Genomic DNA, 16560 nt, shown 5'->3' with positions numbered 1-16560 from the left:
CACTCCCTCCACCAATGACTTAAATCATATACCACCTACAAGATGCATTGAAGTAATTCACCAATGCTCCTGTACTACAGCACCTTTCAAACTTGCAATCTGTACTACTTAGAATGTCAAGGGCAACAGATGCAAGGGAACACCATCACCAGCAAGTTCCCCTCCAAACCATAGATGGTCCTAACCTGTAACTATATTGCTTTCTTCACTGTCACTGGGTCAAAATCCTGAACTTCCTTCCTAACAGCACTGTGCGTGCACCGACACACTAAGGACTGCAGCTCATCACCACTGACTCCAGAGCAGCTAAGAATGAATAATAAATGCTGGCATGGCTAGCTAAATCACATGAGCAAATTTTTAAAAATGTATTTTTGCACTACTTATGCACAAACATGCATTCTTTGACAGTCTCAAATGATACCCTTCCTCTCCCAAAGATGTCCTGGGACCAAATCCGAGGGGGCACCTTACCTCTCTAAAAGAGTCTCCAAAAGAAATGCATGGGGAACAGACCTGCTCTTACCTGGTCTAATCTCGACACTCTGGGTTCCACACTTTAGAGATGGCAAAATCCAATTTCATTGGAGCTTGCTTTGAACAGTCTACCTCCAGGAACTGCACATGTGTGAACTATGGACCACCCCAATCCCATCCCTGCAAAAATGGAACAGGTTGGATTTGATGGTTGAGGGACTTGGGATTCTTGACTTCTTCCAGTATTTACAACAGAGATGTTCTGCATCACAACCAAAGTGTCTGGATTCTCCACTGACAAAATGCTTCCCTTTGATCAGTGAAAACCACCTTCATGCTCTTTTTAATTTAGTCGATTTTGATGACATCTTTAAGGTTTTCTATAAGAATTGCCACATTTCGAGGTATATGCTTGTACAAAACATGCTGAACAAATCAATACTTTTAATGGTTTCATTTGCTAAACAGTTATAAAGCTAGTCTGCTGATGGATTTACACACCTTACAACCTTCATTTATCATCCATTCAATCACATTGAGGTGTCCCCCATCTGTAGCCCAGTGTATGGCAGATGAACCCCCATTGTCTCGGGATTCCCATGTAGCTCCAAATCTCCGAAGACATTTCGCCACATCCAGGTGCCCAGCAAAACAGGCCAGCATTAAGCTGTAACATGAGAAGTAAAAGCACAGTCTTAACCCAAAACATGTCATGTACGATTTTCTTCCCTTTTAAATATGTTCTACATTTACCTGACCTTAAGAATTGATTCTCACATTTCCCATTTATGGGGAGGGCAAGCTGGATCGAAAGGCAGGCCAGATGACCTGGGAACAGCAGAGCAAGCTACTGGTTCCCAAGTGCCAATATATGCCCCATCACCCATTGACTCTCATATGCCCCGCCTCCAAACATTTCAATGGTTCTTTACTGTCTGCACAACCTAATGCCAACTCATTCTAATTCATGACTCCCATCCCATGCATATTCTTTGCCCTTCCTTCTCTTTGCCAGCTTACCTATTATCAGCAGAGGCACTGGTCAGGAGGCATGATTACTGGAAGTAATATTATCTGCCAATGGATGATTTTGTTATTGAAAACAAATGCTTTCAGTGACACAAAAAAAATTCATAACATTGAAATTACATCAACTAATCCCTTGTGCAAACAAACATTTCAGTTCAAATCCTCAAAACTTTATATAAATAAATATTTTTCTTAAGTGCTTTAGCCTTTATGTAGATAAACATTTCCATTGTATAAGCAGCTGTAGTTTTCTACCAAACTGCTCATTTGACAGACACCCCAATGTATAAATTATAGTTTGGGAAATCAATAATGCAGCACAAATCAAAATTTGGCAGTCATAGTCATTATCCTAATCATCAGAAAAGTAATGACAGTTGTTCTGTTAAGCTGTGCTTACTCAGAAATACCTCACGGACTGACGCTCAGTTTGAGTTCTGCCAGGGACACACAGCTACTGAATTCATTCCAGCCTTTAGCCAAACATGGACAAAACAATTTAACTCCAGAGGTGAGGTGAAAGTAACCTTGACATCAACTCAGCACTTGACCAGGTATGCTATCAAAGAACCCTAGCAAATGAGTCATTGGGAATCAGGATAAATCCTGACACTGGTTAGAGTCATGCCTAGCAAAGAGGAAAGTTGGCATTATCAGAGGTCAGTCATCTCAGCTTAAGGCCATCTCTGCAAATGTTTTTCAAAGTAGTGGCCTAGGCTCAACCAACTTCAGTTGCTTCATTAAACAGCATTCTCCCATGAATAGGTCAAAGTAAGGATGTTTTGTTGGTGATTGCATACGTTCAAATACTGAAGCAGCCTGTGCCTGTATGCAGTGAGACCTGGATAATGCCCAGATTTGTCTGATAAGTGACATTCACACCAGCAAGTTGCCACACAATGGTAATCTCCAACGAGAGAATTGAAGTACCTACTTTTCACAATCCAAAAGGAACCCTTACCTCCAAGGAAGAGCACCTTACCCCTCCTAAATGTATCTCAGGATCAAAAAGATTACCATCATTCTCTAAAAGGGTACCCTGACAATTGAAAACACACTGAAAATAAACCTGCTCTCACTTCATCTAATCTCTACCCTCTAGGTATTCCAAAATCATTTTTTATTGGAGGCAGGCTGCCATTTAAATAGCCAGCTGCCCCTAGGAACCATGCATGGGCAAGCTACAGACCAATCCTCAGCCTATTCCCAAAATAATAAGTAATATGGGTTTGGGGTCAAGATTTGTGATTCCTGATTTCTGCCAGCTTTTCACCATAGTGGAGACATTATTGCTCATGGTAAAAATCTGGGGCATCTAAAATAGAGTATCTAAAATTAGTTTTGACATAGAACCCCTCCAGTGCAGAAGGAGGTCAGTCAGCCCATCAAGTTTACACCTACACTTCAAAGAGCATCCCAACCAGACCAAGCCCTCTACCATATCTCATAACCCCATATTTTGCATGGCTACTCCACCTAGCCTACACACCCTCTCAAAGTACAGACAATTTCAATATGGTCTAATTACCTAAACTGCACATCCTCAGACTCTGGGAGGAAACCAGAGCAGCCGGAGGAAACCCATGCAGACGCAGGAAAATCGTGGAAACTCCACCCAGTCGCCCAAGGGTAGAATCGAACCCAGGTCCGTGGTGCTGTGAGACAGCAGTGCTAACCACTGAGCCACCATAATGCTCAAATTGGCAATTAAAGTTTTTTTCTACATATGATTCAATACAAATCAGAATTTCATTCATTGCCAGGTCAAACTAGATTGTCCGACAATCTCTTCGATGCCTTTCTACCAGTTGTTTTACTCATTTTTCACCTTACCTGTCTTTACCACTGCCATTTTTCTGATTAACATCAGCACCAGATTTTATCAGAATTTCCATTATTCTGGGAGACAAGGAGAGAAGTATTAATGAAGGTATGTCTCACAGTTAAGGAGAAAATACTTTTTAATAAACAGCTATAACAGGACTTTTTTTTTGTATGCTCCTCAAATTAATTTGTGTAATTATTGCCTTCTCTGCAGCATGTGCACCACTTCATTGAAATATTTATAATGAAATGAATTTAGCTTATTGTAGCTCATTCTGTTATTACAGTCAAGACAGTTTTGATGCAGGGAGCATCGTAAAGCATTGCCATCCTTCATTAGTTGCTTTGGTTAAAAAAAAATGTGGTGTTTGTCTCTTTTATATTGTAACCCTTTTCCAAGATGCTATCTTAATGTCATCCTGCCCTTTATCCAATCTCACCCCAATCAGTCCAAGCATCAAACAGAACAAAGAAGTCCAGTTTGATCAACAGCCCATCCACCACCTTAACTCTATAGCTTGCAGCATCTACTGGAATCTCTCAAACGCATAGCTGCCAGCGAGAAGAACAAGGGCAGCAGACACATGGAAATACTATGATCTCTAATGAACTGAGAGCAATGTCCCTGCCCCCTACACTGTTGGGTATCCTTTCAGTGGAGGAGGTATGGAAAATATTTGCAGGCCCAGCCTACCTACTTCCCTCCCACCATCAACCTGTTCCCCATTATATGTTGTTGTGTTAATTGCTTGCCCATCCTTAGATCTATTTAGCACTTTAAGTGCCCAATGAATTGATAAAAGGACTTAAATTTACATCTACTACCATTAAATGTTAGTAATGGAAGACCAGCCTGAATGCAAAAGGTTTCGTGTTTGAAAGTGTTTAATTGAAAAGGTGGGAAAAAAGGCAGGGGTATATGGATCAGAAGTTGGTCTGTGCACATTAGGGGCACACCCCTAGGATGTCAGCATACAGAACTTCTCCCTCCCACCTGCCTGCCAAAACCCAGACCCTGTAAACCCTGAACTCTTGCTCGAGCTCTCCCTGTCATAGACTCATAGAGATGTACAGCATGGAAACAGACCATTCGGTCCAACACCTTCATGTCGACCAGCTATCCTAAATTAATTTGCACATTCTCCCCAGGTCTGTGTGGGTTTCCTCCAGGTACTCCGGTTTCCTCCCACAATCCAAAGATGTGCGGGCCAGGTGAATTGGCCATGCTAAATTGCCCATAGTGTTAGGTGCATTAGTCAGAGTGAAATGGGTCTGGGTGGGTTACTCTTCAGATGGTCGATGTAGACTTGTTGGGCTGAAGGGTCTGTCTCCACACTGTAGGGAATCTAATCTAATCTAATCCAGTCCCATTTACCAGCATTTGATGTGCATCCCTCTTAACCTTTCCTATTCATATACCCATCCAGATGCCTTTTAAATGTAATTGTACCAGCCTCCACCACTTCCTCTGGCAGCTCATTCCATATACACACCATCCTCTGCATGAAAAAACTGCCACTTAAGTTCCTTTAAAATCTTTCCCCTCTCACCCTAAACCTATGTCCTCTAGTTCTGGACTCCCCCAGGCCAGGGAAATTTACCGCATTTATCTTATCCAGATCTGGGACATATCTATCTCCAGTTGCTATCAATCATCTTCTTGTACCTCCTTTTGGACCCATCAATGCCCACTACTGTGTCCTGGCACTGCTGAAAGTGCAGGAGCAATTAACCAATCCAACTGGGAGGAGGTCCACCTCTAAGCCTGGTTAGCCTGCACTCGGTGTATTAGCATTGAGAGGCAGACTTTTAAAAAGTTTGCTGTTTAAGACTGACTTTTCTGCCAAAGGAGGGAAGGAGGCAGTAAACAGTCCATAGTCATCTTCATAAAATCTAGGCCCACATTTCCCAACAAGTCACAAGTCACATTCATCATCACTACGTCACCACCTTAACCTAACAATATTGTCTGAGTACCCTCAAGTACACAAATGACAGCAGTTAAAGAAGGCAGCTTACAAGCATTTATTAAAAGTAAAAATGGAAATTGCAGTAACTATAAGCCTCACTGATGATGCCCATATTTCAAAGTTTTTTGTGAAAACATACCATAAACATCTAATGCTTTTCCTTCACAGTCAGACTTTTAATATAATTCTGTACTACCCTATTGCAGAGAAATAGAGTCATGGACGTTTTCAAGGAGCTATGAACCTGTATCCCTAGATCTCTTTGTTCTACAACACTTCGTAGGGCCCTATCGCTGACTGTGTAAGTCCTGCCCTTATTTGACCTACCAAAATTCAACACTTTGCATTTATCTAAATAAAACTCCATATGCTATTCCTCAGCCCAGTTGATCAAAATCTCACTGTATTCCCAGATAACCTTATTCACTGTCCACTTACCACCAATCTTGTTGTCACCCACAAACTTACTAACCATAACTCCTAAATTCTCATCCAAAACTTTTATGTAAATAATGAATAATGATGGACCCAGCACCTGTGGCACACCACTCGTCACAGACACCCCCATTGAAGAACAACTCTCTACCACCACCCTCTGTCTTCTACCTTCAATCCAATTTTATATGCAATTGACCAGCTCTCTCTGGATCCCATGAGATTTAACCTTTCCCAATAACCCACCATTCAGTATCTTGTCAAAGGCCCAGCTAAAATCCACATAGACAACGTCTACTGCACTGCCCTCATTACTTTCTTGGTCATCCTTTCAAAAGACTCAATCAAATTCATAAGATAGAATTTCCCACACACAAAGCCATGCTGACTATCCCAAATGTATGTAGACTCTATCTCTCAGAATCCCCTCTAACAACTTACTCACCATAGATGTTAGGCTCATTGGCTGTAGTTCCCAGTAATCATACAACATTAGCCATGTTTCAATCTTCGGGCACTTCATCCATGACTGTTGATGATACAAACATTTCTGCCAGGGGCCCTGCAATTTCCTCCCTAGCTTCCCACAAAGCCCTGGGATAAACTTCATCAGGTCCCAGGGATTTATTCACTTTAATGCATTTTAAGACTTCCAGCCCCTCCTTTTCTGTAATGTGGACTATCTTCAAGACATCACTATTTATTTCACCAAGTTCCCTGGCATCCATGTCTTTCTCGATTGTAAATACCGATGAGAAATATTCATTCAGGATCTCACTCGTCTACTGCAGCTCCGAATGTAGACGACCTTGTTGATTTTTACAAGGCTCTATTCTCTCTCTAGTTACTCTTTGGCCCTTTATATACTTGTACAATCTCTTTGGATTCTTCTTTACCTTATTTGCCAAAGCCATTCTTGTGTCCCCTTTTAGCCCCCTGGTTTCTCTCTTGTGTACTCTGTCACTCTCTATACTCCTCAAGGAGTTCACTTGATCCCAGCTGCCTATACATTGTCATATACCTCTTTTTTTTGACTAGTGCCTCAATAACTATAGTCATTCAGGATTCTGCACTCCTGCCAGCTTTACCCTTCACTCTAAAAGAAACATACTGGCCCCGAACCCTAATTAATTCACCGTTGAAAGCCTCTCACTTACTCAATGTCCCTTTGTCTGCAACTAGCCTCACCCTATCAACTTTTGAAAGTTCCTGTCTAAGTCTATCAAAATTGGCTTTGCCACAATTTAGAACTTTAACTTGCAGACCAGACCTATCCTTTTCCATAACTACTTTAAAACTAATGGAATTACGATCATTGGTTGCAAAGTGTTCCCCTACTAACACTTCTGCCAATTGCCCTGCCTTATTTCCCAAGAGGAGGTCATGTTTTGCCCCTTGTCTAATAGGGCCATCTACATACTACATTAGCAATTCTTCCCAAACACACTTAACAAATTTCTCCCCATCTAAGCCCTTAACACTATGCCAGTCCCAAGTGATGTTAAGAAAGTTAAAATCCACTACTGTTACAACCCTAATATTCTTGCAGCTATCAGCAATTTCCTTATGTATATAGTCCTCAATCTCCTGCTGACTATTGGTGGATGACCTATAGTACAATGCTATCAAAGTGATTTTCCTCTTTTTATTTCTACACATTTAGTCTCAGCAGACAAATCCTCAAGAATGTCCTTTCTCAATACTGCCATGATGTTCTCCCTAATCAAAAATGCAATTCCTCTCTCTCTCTCTCTCTCTTACCTCCCCTTCTATCTTTCTTATAGCATCTGTACCCTGGAACATTGAGCTGCCAGTCCTGCCCCTCTTCAGCTATGTTTCTGTAATAGCTATAATATCCCAGATGCAAGCAGCCATCCATGCCCAGAGCTCACTTGCCTTACTTGTCAAGCCTCTAACATTGAAATAAATACAGTTTAACCCAGACTTCCTTTGCTTCCTGGCATGCTCTTACCTGCCCTGTCTAGTACTAGGGTTACTAAAACTGCCTTTACTATTTAACATGCTCTCATTAACTTCTGTACTGTCCTCAACCTTCTCTTTCATCTTCTTACTGATTTGGTTCCCAACCCCCTGCCAGACTAGTTTAAACCCTCCTGAGTGGCTCTAGCCAGGATATTGGTTCCCCTCCAGTTCAGGTGCAATTGTCCCTCTTGTACAGGTTCAGCGCTACCCCAGAAGAGATCCTAATGGTTCAAGAATCTGCATCCCTATCCCCAGCATCAGCTATCAAACAATGCATTCATCTGCCAAATCCTTCAATTCCTACTCTCGCTAACACGTGGCATCAGAAGTAGTCCAGAAATGACTACTTTTGAGCTCCTGCATTTTAACCTTCTGCTAATTCCCCATAATCACTCTTCAGGATATCATCCCTTTTCCTAATTATGTTATTGGCACCAATGTGTACAACGACCTCTGGCTGCTCAACCTGCCGCTTAAGGATTTCATGTAACCACTCAGAGACATCCTTGACCCTGGCAATATTCTTCTCTCCTAATCAAGGCTGTCATTTCCATTTTCCCTCAGCGTCACCTGTCTTATTTTTCTTCTCTTCTGACATGACAACGTTGCATTTTTAATGATATTACAATATTACAATGATTTCTAAAATTTAAAACACAATCCTGCAAATATGTATGTTTATGAGCAGTCACCTCAATATTAGCCATCATCACTTTCCCTGGGGCAAGCTTACTTTGTGGTAGGGAAATGAAGGTCACAAACATTAAATTACATATGAGCACGGTTTAGTGGTTACCTTTGTCAGTATTTGCACATTGCTCACTCGGTAAAGCAGAACATAAACTATTGATGATTCTGGTGTTTATGATTTTCTCATTGCATGCATTACATATACTTTTAGAAATGTTTCAAACCTAAGTGCTTGTAGGTATGAATTGTTCAACATTTACATAAATGGCTATAAAACCTTTGCTATGTTCATCTCATTGAAGTGTGAAGCTGAAGTGTTTCTTTTGCAAATGTGTTTTTTTAAAAATGCATAGGTATCAAGTTTTCTTTCAGTTTGTATTAACTTACCATTTTGAGATTTTGTAAACTGTCATGGTTACATATGGAACAAATAAATCAACTAAGTCATTCTCCATACTGAAGATCAGTTTTTAGCTGAGCTGCAAGATATAACATCACTGTAACATAAAACTCGTAACTGTGACTGCTGAGACAACACTAACGTGCAGCTCTGGTTCACACACACAGCTTTCTTCATATGTGTTTATTCATGATAAATAGTCGGGCTGTCAAAGGGACACGTTTTTCCCACAAATGTCCCAGATTCAGAATTCACAAGTGGTTGATTTGCAAGCGCGTTGCTATGGCGACAGTCCCAGGTGGGATATTATATCTAAATGTCTAGATCTTGTACTGAGGTTGCACTGCAAATAAAAGTTAAATTGTTACACAATTACAATTTTAATATAATAATTTCCTAAATGTAATGGATGAAGGCCCATAATGTACAGATAGACTGTTAACAGTGCTGTTGTTATCAGGTGTTCCAAATATCGAATATAAGGAATGGTATTTTGAAGTGTATCTTTCCTTCTGCACATGGTTATTAATGTGTCAATGGCCTGGCTCAAGATTAATTCCCTAAAATTCTATTCTCAAAATATTGGTGACCTCCTTACCTTACATCCTATTTCACATCTGTTGATGTTCTATACATTTTCTTTTTCCACATATCAACTTTGCACCATCTGGTTTTCTACATGTGCTGCACAGCCTAGGGGGCAGTTGATATAATTTTCATCTGCAGAGTGTAAATCCTAAGAGGAATTTTACCTTCCAGTATTGTTTGAGTTGGCTCACCATCTAAAATCTTTCTAAAACCATCAGTAAACCATCATGTGGCTGATTTTGTGTGATGGATTGAGATATGGACCACACAGAAAATAACATGAACATTGAAGGATGTTTTGAATTATTTCTTTTATGGTGCGTATTTTTTATGAACCTTAGGAATACCTTTTTAATATACTGGAGGGATCCTCACAAATAGTTCTCACAACATTGCTATTCATAAAATGTAGACAGCTCCTTAAAATGTGCAAGCTGCCTATTTCTAAATTTTTCCAATGGGCCAATTATGAACATTATAATTGAGAAACCTAGAAAGAATTCCAAGATCATGGATTCACATATTCAGAATGCAATTGACAAAGAGAACAGAACTGAACAGAATTTTAAAAATGCTGGCAATAAACATCAATCTCTTATGATCAGGAAAAGATATAACTCAAGCTAATAGCTTGGGTATTAAAAACCTATAATGGAAGTAACCATTTTGCCAAATCCATTTGCACTATTTCAGGTTTTCTTTATACATATATTTCTTTCTTCTTACTACTATCTGCTAATTTGTGTAAATTCTGCCATTGGCAATGTCATGAAAAGTTGATAAGATGCTGTCGGGAATTTCTGGGATTGCAAGTATAAGATTCAGGAAATGTACATTTCAACATGTAAACATAGAAATTTGACAATCACAGGAAATTAACGCAAGCATTTTACCATTGAACCACTGAGAAATTTTGCGCCTCTTGCACAAATACCTTTGGTATCCTTTCTGAGCAGCTAACATAAGTGGAGAGAACCCACGCTCATCAAGAACATCCACCTTCATATTTCTGAAAGAATAATAAATAGGTTTGAAATGAAATTCTTCTGAAATATTCATACAAGAAACAGAAGTCTACTTTCAAACTAAAATATAAGAAATAAAGAACGTGTTTAACATCTTAAATGATTTGCTGCCACTTTATGCTCATTTATGAAGAATGAACAGATGAGATCATGGAGCCAGCAAACTCTCATAAAAGTATTAAATAAAGAAAACTCCCACCTTAAAAAGTACAAAGAGGGCTAACTGGTGTTGGGGCAAAACTATTTGCTGGACAATATTTATATAACATGCATAAGTTTACAAATAATTTATAATTCAGGTATTAATTTCAATTTTACTAAAACAGCAGCCATATAACTGGTTATATTTTGGGTGTATACAAAATTGTTATTTGAAAATACTTTGCTCTTACTTATATGCATGCTTCTTCATTTGTAAAAGAAAACTGATAATCCAAAATTCACGTAACACCAATATATAAAAATCAGCATTAATGTTCCTCTTTCATCTCACAAAACTCAGTTGCACAGTAATAAAACCAACTATACTTACAGATAGCAGTTCTTTTCTCCAATGGCCCTCCTTTCTAATTGTCACCAAGGATCATCGTCTGCATGGCTGAAGGTAAATTCTAGTTGTTCTCTCACTCCATGAAAAACTCTAATGCTGACAGTTTCTGCTCTGCGCTAATTCAACTGCAACCATTTCAACACTAACAACATTCAGGCTATTATTTGCTTGAAACTGTCATCGAGGAAGCTCAGAGTATTATAGAAAGTGCACCTATCATGGCAGATCTGGATATCAGACGCACAGTGGTGGTGCTTATCAAAACTTCTGACTCATTTGCTACAGGTAAAACTCCAGGTTGTAATGCTATACAGTCTGAACTCATCAAGCATGGGAAACTAGAACTCCAGCAGCATCTACACAGACCTCTCTATCTCTACCCGAAAGTGGGGTCAGTGTCTCAGATCATAAAACGTGAGGGCAGAAGCAGGCCTTGCAGCCCATCAGGTTAGTTCCACCATTTAACAAGATTGTGACTGATCTGAAAACTCTCAACTCCACATTCCTGTCTTCTCCCTGTAACCCTTGATACCATTACTAACTAAAAACGTTATCTCAGCCTTGAATACACTTAACCATTAAGCATCTACAACCCACTGCAGTAAAGAATTCCAGCAATTCACTACCCTTCGTCTTAAATGCATGTCCTCTTATGACCCCTTTTTCTAAGATTATGCCCTCTGTTCCTAGATTCTCTCAGAAGTGGAAAAATCATTCTGTACTTAGCCTGCCAAGAACCATAAGAACTTATACATCTCAATAAGGTCATCTCTCATTCTTCTAAATTCCAGTGAGTACAGACACGATATACTTAACCTCTCCTCAGAAGACAGTCCCTCCATATCAGGTAATTGCCTCGGGAACCTTATCTGGACTGCCTCCAGTGCCAGAATATATTTCCTTAGACAAGAGGACCAAAACTATTCACAGTATTCCAACCGAGGTCTGACTAGCGCCTATAATTTGAGCAAGATTTTGCTACTTTTATACTTCATTCCCTTTGAAATAAATGCCACCATTTACCTCCCCATTACCTGCTGAACTTATATCCTAGCTCTTTGTGTTTCCTGCAGGAGAATTCCCAAATCTCCTTGTGCTGTCATAAAATCAAAACACTGCAATATGCCTAAAATATGAAACAAACACACAAAATGCTACAGAAACACAGTAAGTCTGGCAGCATCTGTGCAGAGAGGATCAGAGTTAATGTTTCAAGTCCATTCTGAAGAAGTCATAGCTGCTTAGCTTCTCCAGTATTTTCTGTTTGTTGCCTCTGTGCTGTAGCCTTCTGCAGTTTTTGTCTATTTTATAATATTCAGCTCCTCTACTCTTTCTATCAAAGTGGATAACCTCACATTTTCCCACATTATATTCCATCAAGCAAGCTTTCTGAGGGCTTCCCCACCTTTTGTTGTAATTTTGTACCTCCTTGGGCAAAATGTAGATTTAATTGCCTCTTCCAACTTAGGTGGAGATTTTCTAAAATTTTGCAAATAAAATAAACACCTTCCTTTGATTCATGAGCTCATACACAATGCTTGTCCCTGGCCCTAATTGTTCACAAGAATTTGTGGCTGTAGCCTTAACCATGTTCTCCCACCAAAATGGCCTTCAAATTATGCATCTCTCAATCTTGTCAGTCTTAAATATTTTCTTAATTAATTTATTTCCTCGGGGACGTGTTCATCACTGGCTAGCCAATATTAATTGCACATCCCCAGGTGTCCTTGACAAGGTGGTGGTGAACTGCCTTCTTGAGTCACTGCCAATCCCTGAACTCTAGGTTGACCTAGGGTTTTGGAAGAATATTGGGGAAGTAGGAATCCAAAAGAGGAATTAAGAGGGCTGAAAGGGGTCATGAAATATCTTTAGCAGACAGGGTTAAGGAAAATCCCAAAGCCTTTATGCATATATAAGGTGCAAGAGGGTAACTAGAGAAAGCGCTGGCCCACTCAAGGAAAAAGAAGGAAAGCTATGTGTGGAGTCAGAGAAAATAGGTCAGATTCTTAACAAGTACTTTGCATTGGTATTCACCGAGGAGAGGGACATGACGGATGTTGAGGTTGGGGATAGATGTTTGTTTACTTGAGGTCAAGTCAGCATAAGGAGAGAGGAAGTGTTGGGTATTCTAAAAGGCATTAAGGTGGACAAGGCCCCAGGTCTGGATGGGATCTATCCCAGGTTATTGAGTGAAGCAAGAGAGCAAATAGCTGAGGTCTTTACAGATAACTTTTGCAGCATTCTTGAACATGGGTGAGGTTCCAGAGGATGAAAGAATTGTTCATCTTGTCCCCTTATTTAAGAAAGGTAGCAAGGATAATCCAGGTAATTACAAACCAGTGAGTCTGACATCAGTGGTAAGGAAGTTGTTGGAGAAGATTCTGAGGGATAGGATCTATTTACATTTGGAAGAAAATAGGCTTATCAGTGATAGGCAGCATGGCCTTGTGCAGGGAAGGTCATGTCTACCAACTTAATAGAATTCTTTGAGGAAGTGACAAAGTTGATTGATGAAGGAAGGGCTGTAGGTGTCATATACATGGACTTCAGTAAGGTATTTGATAAGGTTCTCAATGTAGGCTGATGGAGAAGGTGAAGTCGCATGAGGTCCAGGGTGTACTAGCAATATGGATAGAGAACTAGCTGAGCAACAGGAGACAGAGAGTAGTAGTTGAAGGGAGTTTCTCAAAATGGAGAACTGTGACCAGTGGTGTTCCACAGAGATCCATGCTGGGACCACTGTTGTTTGTCATATACATAAATTATCCAGAGGAAGATATAGGTGGTCTGATTAGCAAGTTTTCAGATGACACAAAGATCTGTGGAGTAGCAGACAGTGAAGGGCAGCAGAGAATGCAGCAGAATATAGATAGACTGGAGAGTTGGGCGGAGAAATGACAGATGGAGTTCAATCCGGGCAAATACAAGGTGATACATCTTGGAAGGTCCACTTCTAGAATGAACTATATGGTAAATGGAAAAGCCCTGGAGAAAATTGATGTACAGAGAGAGCTGGGTGTTCAGGTCGTTTGTACCCTCAAGGTGGCAACACAGGTCGATAGAATGGTCAAGAAGGCATACAGCATGCGTTCCTTCATCGGACGAGGTATTGAGTACAAGAGTTGGCAGGTCATGTTGTAGCAGTATAGGACTTTAATTTGGCCATATTTGGAATACTGAGTACAGTTCTGGTCACCACATTACCAAAAGGATATGGGTGCTTTGGATACGGTACAGAGGAGGTTCACCAGGATGTTGCCTGGTATGAAGGGTACTAGCTATGAAGAAAGGTTGAGTAGATTAGGATTATTTTCATTAGAATGACGGAGGTTGAGGGGGGACCTGATTGAGGTCTACAAAATTATGAGAGGTATGATTTGGAGATGCTGGTGTTGGACTGGGGTGTACAAAGTTAAAAATCACACAACACCAGGTTATAGTCCAACAGGTTTAATTGGAAGCACGCTAGCTTTCGGAGCGACGCTCCTTCATCAGATGGTCGTGGAGGGCTCAATCCTCCACTACCACCTGATGAAGGAGCGTCGCTCCGAAAGCTAGTGTGCTTCCAATTAAACCTGTTGGACTATAACCTGGTGTTGTGTGATTTTTAAATGAGAGGTATGGACAGGGTGGATAGCAAGAAGCTTTTTCCCAGAGTGGGGGACTCAAGTACTAGTGGTCATGACTTCAAGGTGAGAGGGGAAAGGGTTAAGAGAAATACGCATGGAAAGTTCTTTATGCAGAGGGTGGTGGTTCATGAAACACGTTGCCAGCGGAGGTCACGGGAGCAGGAATGATAGCATCATTTAAGATGTATCTAGACAGATACATGAATGAGCAGGAGGCAGAGGGATACAGATCCTTGGAAAATAGGTGACAGGTTTGGATAGAAGATCTGGATCGCTGCAGGCCTGGAGGGCCAAAGGGCTTGTTCCTGTGCTGTAATTTTCTTTGTTCTTTGACCCACAATACCTTTAGAGAGGGAATTCCAGGATTTTGGCCCAGCAACAGTGAAGGAACAATTATATATTTCCAAGTCAGGATGGTGATTAGCTTGGAGGGGAATTTATAGATGGTGGTGTTCCCATGTATCTGCTTCTCTTGTCCTTCTAGATGGAAGTGGTTGCGTGTTTGGAAGGTGATGTCTAAGGATGCTTGGTGAATTTCTGCAGTGCATCATGTAGATTATACACAGTGCTATTACCGAGCGTTAGTGGGGAGAGAGTGGATGCTTGTGGATGTAGTGCCAAATAAGGAGATTATTTGTCCCAGATGGTGTAAAGCTTGTTGAGTGTTGTTGAAGCTGCACCCAACCAAGCAAGTGGGGAGCATTCCATCACATTCCTGACTTGTGCTTTGTAGATGGTGGGCAGGCATTGGGGAGTTAGGAGGTGAGTTACTCGCTGCAGTGTTCCTAGCATCTGACATGCTCTTGTAGTCACTGTATTTATATGGTAAGTCCAGTTGAGGTTCTGGTAGCCCCCAATATGTTGATAGTGGTAATGGTAACACCATTGAATATCAAGGAGTGGTGGTTACATTGCCTCACATTTGTTTGATGTGAATGTTACTTTCCACTTGTCAGTCCAAGCCTGAACATGACCCAGATCCTGTTGAATTTGAACAAAGACTGCCTCAGTATCTGAGGAGTGTGAATGGTGCTGAACGTTGTGCAATCATCTCCAATCCTGACCTTATGACGGAGGCAAGGTCATTGATGAAACAGCTGAAGATGGTTGGGCCTGGCACACTACCCTGAGGAACTCCTGCAGAGATGACTGGAGCTGAAATCACTGACCTCGAACATCCACAACCATTTTCCTATGTACCAGATATGACTCCACCCAGCGGAGAGTTTGCTCCCTGATTCCCATTGATTCCAGTTTTGCTCAGGTTCCTTGATGCCACAATCTCTCAAATAAGGCATTGATGTCAGGTGCTGTCACTCCCATCTTCTCCCTTTTATCTTTAGCTTCTGATATCTTAAATCTCTTAAGTCTACTCCTCATGTTGCTATTACTATAGTCTAGGCGTTAATTAATTTAATGGATCTTGATTTCCTACTGTGCCCTGCTCCAGTGCCTATTTGTAATTCTCACTGAGAATATTAAGTATTTTGTTTTTATTTCTATCCTTTCAGGTCTGCTCCAATGCAACTTTTAATGTTAGGTTTTTTACCCTTGCCAAAAGGGATTGGTAACATTGAATTGGGACTGTTCCCGACAGATGCTTCTTCTCTAAGGACCCTGTAACTGCCAAGTATGACTGGTCTCTTTACTGCACATACTAGTTCTAGCCCACACTGTCTTTCTTGCATCTCTTACCAACTCTGAGTTGAAGGGTTTTGCCTGGAATACTGGGTTTGCCCTGTTGCTCCTTCTATGGGTACTGTTGATTGCTTGTCTGTTCAAGCTATTGCTGTCACTAAGTGACTGAGTGTCCTTAAAGCAGCAATGCCTTTAAAATGATAACCCATTTGTTTTCTCAGAAGTTTTGCTTCTGGGCAGATGGGTTTTTTCACCATTGTTACATAATTAAACAGCAGTTCCACCACTGAACCCTATGCCATCATTTCATATATTCGGCAAA

At 40.7% G+C, this 16560-nt stretch overlaps 1 protein-coding gene across 4 annotated transcripts in view; it reads right to left on the bottom strand.

Moving 5' to 3' along the window:
* The window catches only part of fank1 (fibronectin type III and ankyrin repeat domains 1), a 65776-nt gene that overhangs the window by 20194 nt on the left and 29022 nt on the right, over window positions 1-16560 (bottom strand). For all 4 annotated transcript variants that reach the window (XR_011954692.1, XM_072557575.1, XM_072557576.1 and 1 more), the window contains exons 5-7: window positions 10331-10405; window positions 3340-3405; window positions 979-1144 (exon numbers count right to left, since the gene is read on the bottom strand). Coding sequence is in view for 3 of the 4 variants with exons in the window: in XM_072557575.1 (XP_072413676.1) it covers window positions 979-1144; window positions 3340-3405; window positions 10331-10405 (307 nt within the window). In the remaining variant the exon portion in view is untranslated. The remainder of the gene's footprint in view (window positions 1-978; window positions 1145-3339; window positions 3406-10330; window positions 10406-16560) is intronic.

The sequence above is a fragment of the Chiloscyllium punctatum genome, chromosome 38 (assembly GCF_047496795.1).
Source record: "Chiloscyllium punctatum isolate Juve2018m chromosome 38, sChiPun1.3, whole genome shotgun sequence".
NCBI lineage: Eukaryota > Metazoa > Chordata > Chondrichthyes > Orectolobiformes > Hemiscylliidae > Chiloscyllium > Chiloscyllium punctatum.
Note: the sequence above shows the minus strand (reverse complement) of the source record. Positions and strands in the feature narration are given on the sequence as shown.